The following is a 20,273-nucleotide window of genomic DNA, read 5'->3' on the forward strand; positions in this document are numbered from 1 at the left end:
AGGTCCCTCCTGTTGTTGCAGTTATTTCCAATTTCTTAAAAGTCTGAATCAAATGTTAGCTTTCGATGAAATCAGACTACCTCCATCCCCTTCTCCCCAAGCACAATCCAGGGGTATTCAACATTCAGGAAAGATAGAATAAAAGGAAAAGGAGGTGGGGTAGCATTGCTGGTTAAGGAGCAAATTAAGGCAATAGTTCGGAAGGACATTAGCTTGGATGATGTGGAATCTATATGGGTAGAGCTGCAGAATACCAAAGGACAAAAAACGTTAGTGGGAGTTGTGTACAGACCTCCAAACAGTAGTAGTGATGTTGGGGAGGGCATCAAACATGAAATTAGGGGTGCGTGCAATAAAGGTGCAGCAGTTATAATGGGTGACTTTAATATGCACATAGATTGGGTTAACCAAACTGGAAGCAATACGGTAGAGGAGGATTTCCTGGAGTGCATAAGGGATGGTTTTTTAGACCAATATGTCGAGGAACCAACTAGGGGGGGAGGCCATCTTAGACTGGGTGTTGTGTAATGAGAGAGGATTAATTAGCAATCTCGTTGTGCGAGGCCCCTTGGGGAAGAGTGACCATAATATGGTGGAATTCTGCATTAGGATGGAGAATGAAACAGTTAATTCAGAGACCATGGTCCAGAACTTAAAGAAGGGTAACTTTGAAGGTATGAGGCGTGAATTGGCTAGGATAGATTGGCGAATGATACTGAAGGGGTTGACTGTGGATGGGCAATGGCAGACATTTAGAGACCGCATGGATGAACTACAACAATTGTACATTCCTGTCTGTCGTAAAAATAAAAAAGGGAAGGTGGCTCAACCGTGGCTATCAAGGGAAATCAGGGATAGCATTAAAGCCAAGGAAGTGGCATACAAATTGGCCAGAAATAGCAGAGAACCCGGGGACTGGGAGAAATTTAGAACTCAGCAGAGGAGGACAAAGGGTTTGATTAGGGCAGGGAAAATGGAGTACGAGAAGAAGCTTGCAGGGAACATTAAGACGGATTGCAAAAGTTTCTATAGATATGTAAAGAGAAAAAGGTTAGTAAAGACAAACGTAGGTCCCCTGCAGTCAGAATCAGGGGAAGTCATAACGGGGAACAAAGAAATGGCGGACCAATTGAACAAGTACTTTGGTTCGGTATTCACTGAGGAGGACACAAACAATCTTCCGGATATAAAAGGGGTCGGAGGGTCTAGTAAGGAGGAGGAACTGAGGGAAATCCTTATTAGTCGAGAAATTGTGTTGGGGAAATAGATGGGATTGAAGGCCGATAAATCCCCAGGGCCTGATGGACTGCATCCCAGAGTACTTAAGGAGGTGGCCTTGGAAATAGTGGATGCATTGACAGTCATTTTCCAACATTCCATTGACTCTGGATCAGTTCCTATGGAGTGGAGGGTAGCCAATGTAACCCCACTTTTTAAAAAAGGAGGGAGAGAGAAAACAGGGAATTACAGACCGGTCAGCCTGACATCGGTAGTGGGTAAAATGATGGAATCAATTATTAAGGATGTCATCGCAGTGCATTTGGAAAGAGGTAATATGATAGGTCCAAGTCAGCATGGATTTGTGAAAGGGAAATCATGCTTGACAAATCTTCTGGAATATTTTGAGGATGTTTCCAGTAGAGTGGACAAGGGAGAACCAGTCGATGTGGTATATTTGGACTTTCAGAAGGCTTTCGACAAGGTCCCACACAAGAGATTAATGTGCAAAGTTAAAGCACATGGGATTGGGGGTAGTGTGCTGACATGGATTGAGAACTGGTTGTCAGACAGGAAGCAAAGAGTAGGAGTAAATGGGGACTTTTCAGAATGGCAGGCAGCGACTAGTGGGGTACCGCAAGGTTCTGTGCTGGGGCCCCAGCTGTTTCCACTGTACATTAATGATTTAGACGAGGGGATTAAATGTAGTAGCTCCAAATTTGCGGATGACACTAAGTTGGGTGGCAGTGTGAGCTGCAAGGAGGATTCTATGAGGCTGCAGAGCGACTTGGATAGGTTAGGTGAGTGGGCAAATGCATGGCAGATGAAGTATAATGTGGATAAATGTGAGGTTATCCACTTTGGTGGTAAAAACAGAGAGACAGACTATTATCTGAATGGTGACAGATTAGGAAAAGGGGAGGTGCAACAAGACCTGGGTGTCATGGTACATCAGTCATTGAAGGTTGGCATGCAGGTACAGCAGGCGGTTAAGAAAGCAAATGGCATGTTGGCCTTCATAGCGAGGGGATTTGAGTACAAGGGCAGGGAGGTGTTGCTACAATTGTACAGGGCCTTGGTGAGGCCACACCTGGAGTATTGTGTACAGTTTTGGTCTCCTAACCTGAGGAAGGACATTCTTGCTATTGAGGGAGTGCAGCGAAGGTTCACCAGACTGATTCCCGGGATGGCGGGACTGACATATCAAGAAAGACTGGATCAACTGGGCTTGTATTCACTGGAGTTCAGAAGAATGAGAGGGGACCTCATAGAAACGTTTAAAATTCTGACGGGGTTAGACAGGTTAGATGCAGGAAGAATGTTCCCAATGTTGGGGAAGTCCAGAACCAGGGGACACAGTCTAAGGATAAGGGGGAAGCCATTTAGGACTGAGATGAGGAGGAATTTCTTCACCCAGAGAGTGGTGAACCTGTGGAATTCTCTACCACAGAAAGTTGTTGAGGCCAATTCACTAAATATATTCAAAAAGGAGTTAGATGAAGTCCTTACTACTAGGGGAATCAAGGGGTATGGTGAGAAAGCAGGAATGGGGTACTGAAGTTGCATGTTCAGCCATGAACTCATTGAATGGCGGTGCAGGCTAGAAGGGCCGAATGGCCTACTCCTGCACCTATTTTCTATGTTTCTATGTTTCTAACCGGTCAACCTTAGCAATTACACTTGCTCAGTTCAAATCAAGAGTTGTAGTAGGAGCAATACATGTGAATGCTCACCAGACCATTCCTCTTCCTCCTCCTACCCCCCACCCCCCACCCACCACTCCGCCCCTCAACAACTCCCCCACCCCTCCCCCCAACAACCCCCCCACCCCCCCACCCCTCAACAACCCCCCCACCCCCCCACAACCCCCCCACCCCTCCCCCCAACAACCTCCCCACCCCCCCACCCCTCAACAACCCCCCCACCCCCCCACAACCCCCCCACCCCACAACAACCCCCCCCCCACAACCCACCAGCTGGTCGAAAACCTAACCTACACCTGCCAATCTGCTGTCCTGTGAATTCAATCCTTTGATAGCAACATTCAGCTCAATAGTACTACTTTTAACATATATTATTCCAAAGTTCCTCTGTGGCAGTTTGAAATCCTTAACATGATGGTCAGCTATCTAAATGGACAATATCACAGATGTCTGTTTTTTTTTTATAAAGGACTACAAATTTTGGACCATTTTTCTTTTCACCATCTTTGTGGTTTATTTAATCCAACATGTATTTACGGTACTATCTGTACTTGAATCAATGCTTGTGGGAGGTGGTATGGAAGGTCTCTGTGTAATTTAAGACCGCCCACTAATAGATGTTCCTCATGCTGGTAATGTATTCATATCATATGGCGGAACAGCTCTATATTCTTAATATTTTTAAAATATTTATATGAATTTGCAATTCAGCCATATCAATTCTACTAAATTGTATTTGAATAATTTCCACCTTGTAATTGTAAATCCATGGCTCATCAGAAGCAGCATTGGAACAAGTAGTAAGTAGCTAATCACAAGCAACAATCTTCCTAAAAATATAAATTGGAAACAAACACAAAATGGATACATCAAAAACTTAGCACATATTTTACAGAAATGGCAGAGCATGCACAAAGCAAAGTTGCACTGTACACTATTAGAGTAGGAATGTTTAATATGTGTGTATGATGGTCCCCTGTCTGGTATTTTAACTGAGGTGTTAACTATTTGAAATAAAATAATTTGACATAATGGGTTGTCTTCCACATTAGTGGACAAAATGATGTGATACAAATATGTTATGCATTTATACACTTATATTGCATAATGCGGCCAACTATTTTGTCATAATTGTAAAGCTGTGCCAATGACTAGTAATGTTTACTGAAGATTCCTAGCTCATTGACAAAGTTGTCATTATACTGAAACTGAAATATTAACAATGTCTCATTAATATGGCTTGCTTACCAATTATTTTGACTGATTCACAACCTACACCATTCAATGCATAAATGCCAAAGTGAATGCATAGGAAGAAATGGCCTAGAACTGGAAAGATATGAAAAATAACAAATTGTACAAATCTTGCACTTTCAAATGTGCACTTTTCTATCCATTACTGTCCTTATCAATCAATACCAACATTACTGATAGACATATTCTCAAGGTGACTGATAAAAAGGGCCAAACAGCACCTATGTTCTCCCAAAGCAAAGCAGGGCAAACTGTGAAGAGATCTGCCACACAAAATATCTATTATATCTTTTTCAAATTAAACTTTGTAAGAATCCTGAGAAATCTCCATTTCAGATTCCCACTAGCTAACATGGACAAAATGAAATAAGCATCATTAGTGTTAGGTTTAAGTTTGTGTTATTTAGCTGTTAGTCAACGCATGCCAATTCTTGAATAATCATGCTTTTAAACTAGTGGTTGGGTAGACCCGGTTAGATTTTTAAAATGGAAGAAAAAGGCCTGTATAACCAAATATTAAAAATGCAGACCCCAACAAGCCTTATTAGTAAAGCAACTGTCAGTCTGTGGGAAAAGCTGAGCGAGTTAATGGAATTCCAGAAACTGCGATAAGAGGCAGGGAATGTAAGAATTACATGTTAGTTGTTTTTTTTTTGAATACTTGTTTTAATAGCTTATAACCATTAATATCTTATAATCATTAGTAATAGACCTATAATCATGCGTCAGGATTAAATATAGAAGTTTGTAATCATCAACTATGTAATGATAACCTGAATTATGTACAGCATGTAACTCTTTTGCTTATAATTAAAAGCCTGCGCGTAAGCTGTAACCATTCAACCTGGGGTGAGAAAGAGATTGATTGCCATGTATGAATAGACTGCAGTTAGCCTGGGAACCAAGCTTAGCTGTAGTTACTGGAACTACAGCACCCAACACCCCCTCCCCTTCCCACGGCACCTTCCCGTGCAAGCGCAAGCTATGCAATATCTGCCCTTTTACCCCCTTCCTTCCCACTGTCCAGGGCCCCATACGCTCCTTCCAGGTGAAACAGTGACTTACTTGTACTCCCTTCAATTTAGTATACTGTATTCACTGCTCACGGTGTGGTCTCCTCTACATTGTGGAGACCAAGCGTAGATTGGGTGACCTCTTTGCGGAGCACCTCCGTTCAGTCTGTAAGTGTGATCCTGAGCTTCTGGTCGCCTGTCACTTTAATTCCCCGCTCCATTACCACTCTGACCTCTCCGTCCTCGGCCTCCTGCACTGTTCCAATGAAGCTCAACACAAGCTCAAGGAACAGCACCTCATCTTTCGTTTAGGCACTTTACAGCCTTCTGGACTCAACATCAAGTTCAACAATTTCAGACCATAACCTCTGCCCATATTTTTTACCCTATCCTCCCTTCATTTTTTACAAAGCCTCCTCCCCCTTTTTTTCCTTTCCTTGGTGATCATTCCACCATTCACACCCCATCTGGACTCATCTTTTGTTTGCTAACTTGTGCCATTACCATCTCATTTTCGCCCATTATCCCTTTTGTCTCTCTAATCTCTCCAGCTTTCCACCCTTTTGTTCTTTCCTCCTCTCCCCCTTTCAGTGCCCCAACACTTCCTTAAGAATCAGTTACATCTCGAACTTTTCCAGTTCTGACAAAGGGTCACAGACCCGAAATGTTAACTCTGTTTCTCGCCACAGATGCTGCCTGACCCGCTGAGATTTCCAGCATTTTCTGTTTTGAATCAAAGAAACACCCAGGAGATGAGGAGGAGAGACAAGAGGCACAGGTTGCAGCTTCTACCCAGAGTATAAGTGGTAATGTAAGTTTCAATTATATTCTGTAAACTGTTGCTAGAATACTGTAATGTATTAAGCCTTGCTTTTGCTGAATAAAATTAAATCTCTGTCCCCAATATGGGTCAACCGCAAATCATTTGGATCCAAGGTCATTTGGATCCTGTGTTGCGTGTGCAATAACTCAATATGCTTAGTTCCGTGAACTCAATCAGGTGCAACCTGACTCTACTTTATTAGCTCTCAAAGTGAGGATTAAACATGGAGGCTTTCTTGATATACAAGGGCTGCACGTGTGTGTCTGTGGCCCAGTGACCTCCGATGGTCGCTTCCTCTAGTGGCAGGTAAACCCAGGCATACATACTTTACACTCTGGGATCTTATAACTTTACATAGGGAAAAATACCCAAATATTCATAGTCATCTTCCATGAGTGGCGTCATTGAGAAATATTGTTTGCACAGAGGCCTGCCATTGAGCACGTGGTGGCATTTGCAGTGAAGGCCTCAGTTACACAGGTGAAAGACACAGTTGCAACATCTTTCATGAGTTTTCCCACTGCTGCAAACGAGGCTTTGAAGTCCTAGCTCCAAGATGCAGTCATACGTGACGTTAGCTTAGAGAATTATTACTGGCAACCAAGCTGGAGGGATTCTGAAAGTTTAGAGATACCTACTGTTCTAAGCTCATATAGATCAGTGAGCAAGCAGTGTCATGCACGAAACACGAAAGAAACAGCCAATTGCCACTCGTCAGCAGTAATGCCATCTGCACAAGTTAGAGTAAGTGCCACCTCTGAAAGCAACAAGCGCATAGCCAAAGGAGATCCTTGGAACTGATGCAGCTCCTTCATGGCTGGTCGCAAGTATTCCTTGCAACTGGGTTTGCAGCCACCCACCAGCACCCCTTCCTCACTCAAGGAAACACTAAGGAGTAGTACAGCACACTGACAACCAGGACAGCGATGTATGATGCACAAGAGATAAACATGTACACCACAAGCATTCATTAACTCTCCTTTAATACAGCTTGCAGTTTCTTTTGTTGTGAAGAGAAAAGAAAGTGTCAATTGTTTAAAAGTCAAGCAAAGTGGTGGGACTTCTGTGATGTCCTCTATGGGTGCCTGTAGCTCAAAGTTGAAAGTAATGGTGACCTTCATTACCAGTGGTAGTATGGCAGATGGTTGGCTGTTCCTGTAGGCATTGTAAACTAGGTGGCACAGCTCAATCACAGCTTATTTGACAAGCCTGACCCTCTCCAATTATTCTTCTCTGCAGTATGACCATGTAGATAATTCTGTTGCAGCATATCTGCCTTGGGGAGCACCCGCTGGAATTCGGCCTCCTTTGCCCTCTGCAATCTAAGGCTGCCATTCCTTACTAATCTGAGGAAGGACGTTCTTGCTATTGAGGGAGTGCAGCGATGGTTCGCCAGACTGATTCCCAGGATGGCAGGGCTGACATACAAGGAGAGACTGGATCGACTGGGCCTGTATTCACTGGAGTTTAGAAGAATGAGAGGGGATCTCATAGAAACATATAAAATTCTGACGGGACTGGACAGGTTAGAGGCAGGAAGAATGTTCCCGATGTTGGGGAAGTCCAGAACCAGGGGTCACAGTCTAAGGATAAAGTGTAAGCCATTTAGGACCGTGATGAAGAGAAACTTCTTCACTCAGAGAGTTGTTAACCTGTGGAATTCTCTACCGCAGAGAATTGTTGATGCCAGTTCATTAGATATATTCAAGAGGGAGTTAGATATGGCCCTTATGGCTAAAGGGATCAAGGGGTATGGAGAGAAAGGGGTACTGAGGTGAATGATCAGCTGTGATCTTATTGAATGGTGGTGCAGGCTCGAAGGGCCTACTTCTGCACCTATTTTCTATGGGCCCAAGTTTCGGGCCACCCTGGACGCCCGTTTTTCGCGCCAGAAAGTGCGCCTAAAAAAAACTTACCTATTCTCCGGCTCACTGCAGGTCTTCTGCAGCTGGGCGCAGCGCAGCACAAGCTGTATGGAGCGGAGCCAGGTCCCTGCGCTGAAAACAGTGCTGGGACCTCTACACATGCGCGCTACAGTGGGCGCGCATGTGCAGTAGCTCCAGGCGCCCAAAACTGTGGGAGGGGCCCAAAGCACGCAGCCCCGAGCCCTGGCCGAATGGCCTCACTGGGGCTGCGTGAATAAGGCTCCCCTCTCCCGCCAGACCTCCGCGACTCCCCCCCTCCCCACGACTCTCTCTCTCTCTCTCCCCCCCCGCCCCCAGACCTCCGCGACTCTCTCTCTCTCCCCCCCCCCCCCCGCAGACCTCCGCGACTCCCCCCCTCCCCACCCCCCGCGACTCTCTCTCTCTCTCTCTCCCCCCCCGCCCCCAGACCTCCGCGACTCTCTCTCTCTCTCCCCCCTCCCCACCCCCCGCGACTCTCTCTCTCTCTCTCCCCCCCCGCCCCCAGACCTCCGCGACTCTCTCTCTCTCTCCCCCCCCCCCAGACCTCCGCGACTCTCTCTCTCTCTCCCCCCCCCCCAGACCTCCGCGACTCTCTCTCTCTCTCTCCCCCCCCCCCAGACCTCCGCGACTCTCTCTCTCTCCCCCCCCAGACCTCCGCGACTCTCTCTCTCTCTCCCCCCCCCCCCCAGACCTCCGCGACTCTCTCTCTCTCTCCCCCCCCCCCCCCAGACCTCCGCGACTCTCTCTCTCTCTCCCCCCCCCCCCCCAGACCTCCGCGACTCTCTCTCTCTCTCCCCCCCCCCCCCAGACCTCCGCGACTCTCTCTCTCTCCCCCCCCCCCCCCCCCAGACCTCCGCGACTCTCTCTCTCTCCCCCCCCCCCCCAGACCTCCGCGACTCTCTCTCTCTCCCCCCCCCCCCCAGACCTCCGCGACTCTCTCTCTCTCCCCCCCCCCCCCACCGACTCTCTCTCTCTCCCCCCCCCCAGACCTCCGCGACTCTCTCTCTCTCCCCCCCCCCCCCCCCCCACGACTCTCTCTCTCTCCCCCCCCCCCCCCACGACTCTCTCTCTCTCCCCCCCCCCCAGACCTCCGCGACTCTCTCTCTCTCCCCCCCCCCCAGACCTCCGCGACTCTCTCTCTCTCCCCCCCCCCCCAGACCTCCGCGACTCTCTCTCTCTCCCCCCCCCCCCCAGACCTCCGCGACTCTCTCTCTCTCTCCACCCCCCCCCCCCCAGACCTCCGCGACTCTCTCTCTCTCTCCACCCCCCCCCCCCAGACCTCCGCGACTCTCTCTCTCTCTCCACCCCCCCCCCCCAGACCTCCGCGACTCTCTCTCTCTCTCCACCCCCCCCCCCAGACCTCCGCGACTCTCTCTCTCTCTCCACACCCCCCCCCAGACCTCCGCGACTCTCTCTCTCTCTCCACCCCCCCCCCAGACCTCCGCGACTCTCTCTCTCTCTCCACCCCCCCCCCCCAGACCTCCGCGACTCTCTCTCTCTCTCCACCCCCCCCCCCCAGACCTCCGCGACTCTCTCTCTCTCCCCCTCCCCCCCCCAGACCTCCGCGACTCTCTCTCTCTCCCCCTCCCCCCCCCAGACCTCCGCGACTCTCTCTCTCTCCCCCTCCCCCCCCCAGACCTCCGCGACTCTCTCTCTCTCCCCCCCCCCCAGACCTCCGCGACTCTCTCTCTCTCCCCCCCCCCCAGACCTCCGCGACTCTCTCTCTCTCTCTCCCCCCCCCCCCCCCCAGACCTCCGCGACTCTCTCTCTCTCTCTCCCCCCCCCCCCCAGACCTCCGCGACTCTCTCTCTCTTCCCCCCCCCCAGACCTCCGCGACTCTCTCTCTCTTCCCCCCCCCCCCAGACCTCCGCGACTCTCTCTCTCTTCCCCCCCCCCCCCCAGACCTCCGCGACTCTCTCTCTCTTCCCCCCCCCCCCCCCCCAGACCTCCGCGACTCTCTCTCTCTTCCCCCCCCCCCCCCAGACCTCCGCGACTCTCTCTCTCTTCCCCCCCCCCCCCCAGACCTCCGCGACTCTCTTCTCTCCCCCCCCCCCCCCCAGACCTCCGCGACTCTCTCTCTCCCCCCCCCCCAGACCTCCGCGACTCTCTCTCTCTTCCCCCCCCCCCAGACCTCCGCGACTCTCTCTCTCTTCCCCCCCCCCCCCCAGACCTCCGCGACTCTCTCTCTCTTCCCCCCCCCCCCCCCAGACCTCCGCGACTCTCTCTCTCTTCCCCCCCCCCCCCCAGACCTCCGCGACTCTCTCTCTCTTCCCCCCCCCCCCCAGACCTCCGCGACTCTCTCTCTCTCCCCCCCCCCCCCCAGACCTCCGCGACTCTCTCTCTCTCCCCCCCCCCCCCCCCAGACCTCCGCGACTCTCTCTCTCTCTTCCCCCCCCCCCCCCAGACCTCCGCGACTCTCTCTCTCTTCCCCCCCCCCCCCCCAGACCTCCGCGACTCTCTCTCTCTTCCCCCCCCCCCCCCAGACCTCCGCGACTCTCTCTCTCTTCCCCCCCCCCCCCCCCAGACCTCCGCGACTCTCTCTCTCTTCCCCCCCCCCCCCCAGACCTCCGCGACTCTCTCTCTCTTCCCCCCCCCCAGACCTCCGCGACTCTCTCTCTCTCCCCCCCAGACCTCCGCGACTCTCTCTCTCTCTCCCCCCCCCCCCAGACCTCCGCGACTCTCTTCTCTCTCCCCCCCCCCCCCCCAGACCTCCGCGACTCTCTCTCTCTCTCCCCCCCCCCCCCCAGACCTCCGCGACTCTCTCTCTCTCTCCCCCCCCCCCCCCCAGACCTCCGCGACTCTCTCTCTCTCCCCCCCCCCCCCCCCCCAGACCTCCGCGACTCCTCTCTCTCCCCCCCCCCCCCCCAGACCTCCGCGACTCTCTCTCTCCCCCCCCCCCCCCAGACCTCCGCGACTCTCTCTCTCTCCCCCCCCCCCCCCACGACTCTCTCTCTCTCCCCCCCCCCCAGACCTCCGCGACTCTCTCTCTCTCCCCCCCCCCCCCACGACTCTCTCTCTCTCCCCCCCCCCCCCCCACGACTCTCTCTCTCTCCCCCCCCCCCAGACCTCCGCGACTCTCTCTCTCTCCCCCCCCCCAGACCTCCGCGACTCTCTCTCTCTCCCCCCCCAGACCTCCGCGACTCTCTCTCTCTCTCCACCCCCCCCCCCAGACCTCCGCGACTCTCTCTCTCTCTCCACCCCCCCCCCCCCAGACCTCCGCGACTCTCTCTCTCTCTCACCCCCCCCCCCCCAGACCTCCGCGACTCTCTCTCTCTCTCCACCCCCCCCCCCCCAGACCTCCGCGACTCTCTCTCTCTCTCCACCCCCCCCCCAGACCTCCGCGACTCTCTCTCTCTCTCCACCCCCCCCCCCAGACCTCCGCGACTCTCTCTCTCTCTCCACCCCCCCCCCCCAGACCTCCGCGACTCTCTCTCTCTCTCCCACCCCCCCCCCCCAGACCTCCGCGACTCTCTCTCTCTCCCCCTCCCCCCCCAGACCTCCGCGACTCTCTCTCTCTCCCCCTCCCCCCCCCAGACCTCCGCGACTCTCTCTCTCTCCCCTCCCCCCCCAGACCTCCGCGACTCTCTCTCTCTCCCCCCCCCCCCCAGACCTCCGCGACTCTCTCTCTCTCCCCCCCCCCCAGACCTCCGCGACTCTCTCTCTCTCTCTCCCCCCCCCCCCCCAGACCTCCGCGACTCTCTCTCTCTCTCTCCCCCCCCCCCCCAGACCTCCGCGACTCTCTCTCTCTTCCCCCCCCCCAGACCTCCGCGACTCTCTCTCTCTTCCCCCCCCCCCCCCAGACCTCCGCGACTCTCTCTCTCTTCCCCCCCCCCCCCCCCAGACCTCCGCGACTCTCTCTCTCTTCCCCCCCCCCCCCCAGACCTCCGCGACTCTCTCTCTCTTCCCCCCCCCCCCCAGACCTCCGCGACTCTCTCTCTCTTCCCCCCCCCCCCCCCAGACCTCCGCGACTCTCTCTCTCTCCCCCCCCCCCCCCAGACCTCCGCGACTCTCTCTCTCTCCCCCCCCCCCCCAGACCTCCGCGACTCTCTCTCTCTCCCCCCCCCCCCAGACCTCCGCGACTCTCTCTCTCTTCCCCCCCCCAGACCTCCGCGACTCTCTCTCTCTTCCCCCCCCCCCCCCAGACCTCCGCGACTCTCTCTCTCTTCCCCCCCCCCCCCCAGACCTCCGCGACTCTCTCTCTCTTCCCCCCCCCCCCCCAGACCTCCGCGACTCTCTCTCTCTTCCCCCCCCCCCCCCAGACCTCCGCGACTCTCTCTCTCTTCCCCCCCCCCCCCCAGACCTCCGCGACTCTCTCTCTCTCCCCCCCCCCCCCCCAGACCTCCGCGACTCTCTCTCTCTCCCCCCCCCCCCCCCCAGACCTCCGCGACTCTCTCTCTCTCTCCCCCCCCCCCCAGACCTCCGCGACTCTCTCTCTCTTCCCCCCCCCCCCCCCAGACCTCCGCGACTCTCTCTCTCTTCCCCCCCCCCCCCCAGACCTCCGCGACTCTCTCTCTCTTCCCCCCCCCCCCCCAGACCTCCGCGACTCTCTCTCTCTTCCCCCCCCCCCCCCCAGACCTCCGCGACTCTCTCTCTCTCTCTCCCCCCCCCCCCCCCAGACCTCCGCGACTCTCTCTCTCTCTCTCCCCCCCCCCCCAGACCTCCGCGACTCTCTCTCTCTCTTCCCCCCCCCCCCCAGACCTCCGCGACTCTCTCTCCTCCCCCCCCCCCCCCAGACCTCCGCGACTCTCTCTCTCTCTCCCCCCCCCCCCCCCAGACCTCCGCGACTCTCTCTCTCTCTCCCCCCCCCCCCCAGACCTCCGCGACTCTCTCTCTCTCTCCCCCCCCCCCCCAGACCTCCGCGACTCTCTCTCTCTCTCTCCCCCCCCCCCCCCCCCGACCTCCGCGACTCTCTCTCTCTCTTCCCCCCCCCCCCCCCCAGACCTCCGCGAATCTCTCTCTCCTCCCCCCCCCCCCCCGACCTCCGCGACTCTCTCTCTCTCTTCCCCCCCCCCCCCAGACCTCCGCGACTCTCTCTCTCTCTTTCCCCCCCCCCCCCCCAGACCTCCGCGACTCTCTCTCTCTCTTTCCCCCCCCCCCCCCCCCCCAGACCTCCGCGACTCTCTCTCTCTCTTTCCCCCCCCCCCCCCCCCCAGACCTCCGCGACTCTCTCTCTCTCTTTCCCCCCCCCCCCCCCAGACCTCCGCGACTCTCTCTCTCTCTTTCCCCCCCCCCCCCCAGACCTCCGCGACTCTCTCTCTCTCTCTCTCCCCCCCCCCCCCCCCCCAGACCTCCGCGAATCTCTCTCTCTCTCCCCCCCCCCCCCCCCCGACCTCCGCGACTCTCTCTCTCTCTCCCCCCCCCCCCCGGACCTCCGCGACTCTCTCTCTCCCTCCCTCCCCCCCCACCCCGGACCTCCGCGACTCTCTCCTACCCCACCCCCCCCCCCCCCCCCGGAACTTCGCGACTCTCTCCCTACCCACCCCCCCCCCCCCCCGGACCTCCGCGACTCTTCCCGCCCCCCCCCCCCTCCCGGACCTCCGCGACTCTTCCCGACCCCCTCCCCCTCCCGGACCTCCGCGACTCTTCCCACCCACGCCCGCCCCCCCACCCCCCCACCCCCCGACCTCCGCGACATGGCCACAAAAATAATCTTCCCTTTAAGTTGTTGCAGGCTCTTGAGAACCAATAAGAACCACATTTTGTGCTGGCAGCTCACCTAAACCATGACAACCAGGGCACCCAATAAATGGAATAGGTTCGCCACCAACTCCACCAGCCACTGTTCTCGTCTCCCTCTTGCTTCAACCTGGGACATCAAAATTTACCCCATTAACTCCGGACCTGTTAAATGTTCATTTTTTGACTTGACATGGCAGCTAAGCAAAGCTGCACATATTCATCATTAATAACTGGGAACAAGGATTTAAGCAAAAATTAGATAAGACTAACATTTTTCACTAACTTTTTTAAAAAACTCCTTTTTTTGTAGGCGTAGGTATCTCAGGATAATACTAAACATGGTTGAATAGTCTGTTAGCACTTTCTACCAATATCGCATTAGTCTTTTCATGTATATTTTCCACTAAAATGTGTGAAATGTTGGGCCCCTTTTATTATAAGTAAAGGATTAAATGGCTATACCAAACATAGAAGCAGTAACTAAATCTATTAATAGTTATGATATTGATTGTGTTGTCCACAATCACATATTTAAAGTAATAAGCATTTATTGATATATAATGTGTTACTATCTCACCTTCTGTTCCAATGGAGACCATTAACATCTGATAACTAGAATGCAGCAAGCGTCTTTTCTTCAAATAACCTATATAAAAATATGAAAATTTTTTCCAAGCTTCTTTTAAAATGTTCTCACTATAAAGTTACACCAGGTACTTTCAGCCTATAACAGCACATTACTTACGAGCAAAACAAATGCAAACTCCAAATGCAATCATGAATAACAATACTGAAAGTATGTGTACTTCAAATATGCCTGTAAAAGAAAGGATAAAGATTACCTTTAGTTTAGTCTGATCATTTCCATTAACAAACTAAAAAGGAGGCTGAGCATCCTTACCTATCTGATTTGCAGAAAATTGTCTTCGCCACAAATTTTTCCCATTCGACATTGTAATTTTATATTCCAAAGTTATTCCTCCACCCTAGTTAAAATGTAGAGAGTAATACAAATATGTAACACATAACAAAAATGGTAGGCAGGATGGCTCAAGGTTGCAACCTGCAAGGATTTTACTTATCTATTTAAACAGTATTTGTAACACTTGAGTGGACTGCATGATCATGATGATACATCTTATTTAACATTGTTTGACATCAACATGGATATTGCAGAAATAGATATAGAAATAGAAATACATTTGCACCTTTTCAGGAAAGAGATGGGAATTATACCAATTTAACGACACACACAAATGCAAGAAAAAAGAACATGCATTTATACAGTGTCTTATAACTAGGTGAGTGGGCTCATAACTGGAAAATGATGTATAACTTAGATAAGTGCAGTGTTATGCATGTGGGCAGGGAAAATGCTCAACATTCATACACCTCCAGGGAAAGGCATTAAAGATGGTGGAGATAGAAAGATTTGGGCATTCTGGTGTATATATCCTTAAAGGTACATGAGAGCAATGCCGTGCAGCGATAGCTAGAGCGAATAGGTTGTTGGGGTGTATCCATAGGGAAATTGAGTATAAGACGAGGCACACTGTTTTGTCCTTGTCCAAGACCTTAGTCAAGCTGCTCTTGGAATACTGTGTCCAGTTTTGGTCTCCTCACATGGTGGGTGATATTGAGGCTCTAGAGAGCTGGTCTCCAGTCGACTTGGGTAACCCTTACCACTGGACCAAGACCTAGCTCTATCAAGCCCGTGTGGTGGCTGGTGTGCAACGGTCACCCCACATTAAGAAAATCCACGCACAGGCATCTTCCACCCTTCAGGATGTAGTTCAGGACCTGGAATATTAGGTCCTTCATTGAAACACCTGTGAACTCATCCCTTTTTGGTGTGGAAGCAAATTATCCTCGATACGAGGGACTGCCTAAGAAGATTGTTAGAATGTGGGACTCGCTACCACAGGAACTGGTTGAGGCGAATAGCTTAGATGCTTTCAAAAGGAAACTAGATGAGTACGAGAGAAAAGGGAATAGAAAGATATGCTGAAAGGTTGAGATGAGGTAGATGGAATGGGAGGAGACTGGTGCGGAGTATAAACACCAGCACAGACTAGTTGGGCCGAATGGCCTGTTTCTGTGCTGTATATTCTATGTAAAGATCTATTCCTCTGTGATGGAATTGTGCTGGTTTGGGTATTCATCTTGCTTCTTTGTTTCCTCGATTGGTTAAATGACTATCATAGGCAACACGCATGCTGGTTCAAATAATAGATGGATAATTAGGCAGGCTTTCATATGAGCATGTGTTGCTTCCCACTCAACTTTGCTGTATTCGCTGCCCTGGCTACCCAACAGCTCCAAGCAGAGGAACTGGAGCATTTGTCCTTTTTAAGTTTACAGTGCTCTTTGCTTTGTATTGTTCATGTCTGTTCTAAAACAGGAATAGAGAGAATGTTAATGGTTTTCTTCTTAGAAACACTAGAAATCATTTCCTTCCACAATATGGCCACTGCCTGCAATAGCAGTCTTTTTGAATCTATAAAGCCGACCTTTAAAGCTTAGAAAGCTTATTTCCCACACCAACAATCTGGCTTTAATACATTTGTATTATAAAGAAAGACTTGCATTTATATAGCACCTTCCATGGCCTCAGGATGTCCCAAAGCGCTTTACAGCCAATTAAGTACTTTTGGAGTGTAGTCACCATTGTAATGTGGGAAACTCAGCAGCCAAATTGCACACAGCATGCTCCCACACACAGCAATGTGATAATGATCAGATAATCTGTTTTAATGATGTTGATTGAGGGATAAATATTGGCCAGGACACCGGGGATAACTCCCCTACGCTTCTTCAATATAGTGCCTTGTGATCTTTTACCCGCCTAGACAGGGCATTGGTTTTAACATCTCATCCAAAAGACATCATCTCTGACAGTGCAGCACTCTCAGAGTACTGGAATGGAGTGTCAGCCTAGATTTTTGTGCTCGAGTCTCTGGTGTGGGACTTGAACCCACAAGAGTGCTACCAATTACTGTACATAAACTAGAAAAGATCATTCTGAAATAAGAACAGAACAAGCATTAGGTTTATCGCAAGTTAGGTACAGATGAGGAAGGTTATTCAGTTCATCTTGGCTCCTGTATCAGAGCAACCAACTGTTTCCCAATGTCTCCAGGAGTTTTGCCTCTAATACCCTACCAGCAAGTTTATTCCATGTGTTGATTATTCTCTGTGTAAAGAACTTATTCATAGTATTTTGAAATTTGCCTTTTGTCAGTTTGAACCTGTACCTTGCACCCTGTCACATATAGCTTAAAGTATTGTTCATAATTTACTTTTTCTTTACAGTTTATCATTTTATATACTTCAATAAAACTCCCTAGCTGCCTCTTTTGAAGACTGAACTGGCAACATTTTTCCCAATTTTTCTCCATAACTCAGTCTTCTGATGCTAGGCATCAGCCTTATGGTTCTTTACATCACCTCCAGGTTTGAACATAACATAAGAATTAGGAACAGGAGTAAGCCATCTAGCCCCTCGAGCCTGCTCCGCCATTCAACAAGATCATGGCTGATCTGGCCGTGGACTCAGCTCCACTTACCCACCTGCTCCCCGTAACCCTTAATTCCCTTATTGGTTACAAATCTATCTAGCTGTGACTTGAATACATTCAATGAGCTAGCCTCAACTGCTTCCTTGGGCAGAGAATTCCACAGATTCACAACCCTCTGGGAGAAGAAATTCCTTCTCAACTCGGTTTTAAATTAGCTCCCCCGTATTTTGAGGCTGTGCCCCCTAGTTCTAGTCTCCCCGATCAGTGGAAACAACCTCTCTGCCTCTATCGTGTCTATCCCTTTCATTATTTTAAATGTTTCTATAAGATCACCCCTCATCCTTCTGAACTCCAACGAGTAAAGACCCAGTCTACTCAATCTATCATCATAAGGTAACCCCCTGGTCTCCGGAATCAGCCTAGTGAATCGTCTCTGTACCCCCTCCAAAGTCAGTATATCCTTCCTTAGTAAGGTGACCAAAACTGCACGCAGTACTCCAGGTGCAGCCTCACCAATACCCTTACAGGAGATGACACCTGGAGTACTGCCTACAGTAGGTCTCCTTATTTAAAGAAGGATATACTCGCATTGGAGGCAGTTCAGAGAAGGGGCCGCCCATTTAAAACTATGATGAGGAATTTCTTCTCTCAGAGGGTTGTAAATCTATGGAATTTTCTGCTCCAGAGAGCTGTGGAGGCTAGGTCATTGAATATATTTAAGGTGGAGACAGACAGATTTTTGAGTGATAAAGGAATAAAGGGTTATGGGGAGCGGGAAGGGAAGTGGAGCTAAGTCCATGATCAGATCAGCCATAATCTTTAATGGTGGAGCAGGCTCGAGCAGCCAAATGGCCTATTCCTGCTTATATGTTCTTATGTAAGGTTCATGAGGTTGATTCCTGAGATGAAAGGGTTGTCATATGAAGTAAGGTTGAACAGGTTGGCCCTATACTCATTGGACTTTAGAAGACTGAGAGGTGATCTTATTGAAACCTGTAAGATTCTGAGGGGGCTTGACAGGGTAAATGCAGAGAGAATGTTTCCGCTTATCTGGGAATCTAGAACTAAGGGGCATAGTCTCAGAATAAGGGGTCGCCCATTTAAAACACAAATTGGGAAGAATTTCTTCTCTCAGAGGGTCGTGAATCTTTGGAATTCTCTACCCCAGAGAGCTGTGGAGGCTGGGTCATTAAATATATTTAAGGTGGAGATAGACAGACTTTTGAAAGATAAGGGAGTGAAGGGTTATGGGGAGCGGGCAAGGAAGTAGAGTTGAGGCCAAGATCAGATCAGCCATGATTTTATTGAATGATGGAGCAGGCTCGAGGGGCCAGATGGCCTACTCCTGCTCCTATTTCTTAAATTCTTGTATTTGATTATCTCCTTTATTTCAGTTAATATCTCATCAAAGCTGAACATAGTCCTCATCGTGACCAGAACACTATAAAGCTTTAGCAGGACATCCTTCAACTTATATTTTAGCAATATAGTTAAGTGTTCTACTTGCTTTGCTGATTGCTGTCCATAGAGACTGAACATGTTAAGTATCAAATCTACTAATATCCCAGATCTCTCTTCATACCCTACATTTACTGATTGATCTCTCTTCATTTTAGCCTTAGCTACATTATGTCCATATGTAAAAAATACTATGGTTTTCCTCCCCCAACCCCCCGATGAATATAACATAAAAAGAAGCACATTAAAAAGATTGCTTTTTTAAAAAAAATGCATATGCAGGGGTCCCTTTATTTTCCACCATACATCTCGGTGTTTTTATGAGGAATATTTTGCCCAGGCAAAAAGTCAAGCCCCCAGACCATTTGCAGGGTGTCTCCCTCCTATTTCCTTCACTTTTGTTTAACACTTCCCTTGAAGGGCAATTCATTGGATATATTCAAGAGGGAGTTAGACATGGCCCTTACGGCTAAAGAGATCAAAGGGTATGGAGAGAAAGCAGGAAAGGGGTACTGAGGGAATTATCAGCCATGATCTTATTAAATGGTGGTGCAGGCTCGAAGGGCCGAATGGCCTACTCCTGCACCTATTTTCTATGGGCCCAAGTTTCCACATGATTTGCGGCTGATTTTTAGGAGCAACTGGTGGAGAACGGATTATCTTAGAAATCGCAATTCTCCACATTTTTTTTTCTGCAGTTCTAGTCAGATAGAACAGTTCTACTTTGGAACAGAATTTTTTCTTCAAAAGGGGTCGTGTCCGGCCACTGACGCCTGATTTCAAAGTTTCCACAGTGAAAACGTACTCCAAACTAACTTAGAATGGAGCAAGTGAAGATTTTTGTAGAACTGAAAAAACCTGTTCTACACATTAAAAAATCAGGCGCAGGTTACAAATTAGGCGTCCAGAACGAGGTGGGGGGGGGGGGGGGGGGGAAGGGAAGTCATTAAATTCTACAATAAATCCTTATTTATACTTCTACAAATATTATACAAATAAATCCAACCTGAATAAACATTTATAAGCAAAGAAAAGATTAAATAAACCATCTTCCTACCTGTGTGAAAGTGCTTCAGCCAGCCTCACAAGTTCGTTCGTTCCCGACGGCAGGGGGGGGGGGGGGGAGGAGGAAGCCGTTCCAGACGGCGGGCGGGAGGGAGGTAGTGCGGGACCGACCGACCGCAGCTGGGGGGGAGGAAGCCGTTCCAGACGGCGGGCGGGAAGGAGACAGTGAGAAGGCTGCAGGGCCGTCGGGAATGGCTGCTCAACTTCTGAGGCTTCCTGCAGCCTTCTCAGTGCTGATGTGCTGATGGCAACGTGCTTTTATTAAAAAATGTTCAAAAATTAAACAGCTACAAAGAACTACAAAAATGGCCGAGTGCCAATGTTTCCTTCACACTGCGCGTGCGCGAACGCTCCAACGCGCACGCGCAGGGTTGCCGGCAGGAAAAAAACTAATTTAAATGATACCCGCACCCTCCCACTTACAAAATCGGCGTGAGTGGTAGGCTCCGCCCCCTGCACGCCGTGCCAGGCAGACATGGAGCTGCAAGGCGCTCGAGAATAGCACGCTTTTTTTAGGCGCCGTTTTAGGCGCGAAAAACGGGTGCCCAGCTCGGAGGGGCGCCCGTTTTTTATCGTGTGGAAACTTGGGCCCTATGTTTCTAATTAATGGCACAAACTACTAACATTCTATGCGCCAG

At 50.8% G+C, this 20,273-nt stretch overlaps 1 protein-coding gene and 1 long non-coding RNA gene across 8 annotated transcripts in view; one reads left to right on the plus strand and one right to left on the minus strand.

Moving 5' to 3' along the window:
* The window catches only part of LOC139265989 (transmembrane protein 145-like), a 69,770-nt gene that overhangs the window by 23,094 nt on the left and 26,403 nt on the right, over nt 1–20,273 (minus strand). For 4 of the 6 annotated variants that reach the window (XM_070883687.1, XM_070883689.1, XM_070883684.1 and 1 more), the window contains 5 exons: nt 14,496–14,580; nt 14,340–14,411; nt 14,172–14,240; nt 4,170–4,250; nt 3,673–3,751 (listed from right to left, as the gene is read on the minus strand). In XM_070883687.1, coding sequence (XP_070739788.1) covers nt 3,673–3,751; nt 4,170–4,250; nt 14,172–14,240; nt 14,340–14,411; nt 14,496–14,580 — 386 coding nt within the window. The remainder of the gene's footprint in view (nt 1–3,672; nt 3,752–4,169; nt 4,251–14,171; nt 14,241–14,339; nt 14,412–14,495; nt 14,581–20,273) is intronic. The other 2 variants (XM_070883686.1, XM_070883688.1) reach the window with 2 other exon arrangements.
* Nucleotides 1–20,273, plus strand: part of LOC139265990 (uncharacterized) — a 36,428-nt gene that overhangs the window by 11,979 nt on the left and 4,176 nt on the right. For both annotated transcript variants that reach the window (XR_011593667.1, XR_011593668.1), the window contains exon 2: nt 5,878–5,999. This is a non-coding gene — a long non-coding RNA (uncharacterized lncRNA). The remainder of the gene's footprint in view (nt 1–5,877; nt 6,000–20,273) is intronic.

The sequence above is a fragment of the Pristiophorus japonicus genome, chromosome 6, assembly GCF_044704955.1.
Source record: "Pristiophorus japonicus isolate sPriJap1 chromosome 6, sPriJap1.hap1, whole genome shotgun sequence".
NCBI classification, from domain to species: Eukaryota; Metazoa; Chordata; class Chondrichthyes; family Pristiophoridae; genus Pristiophorus; species Pristiophorus japonicus.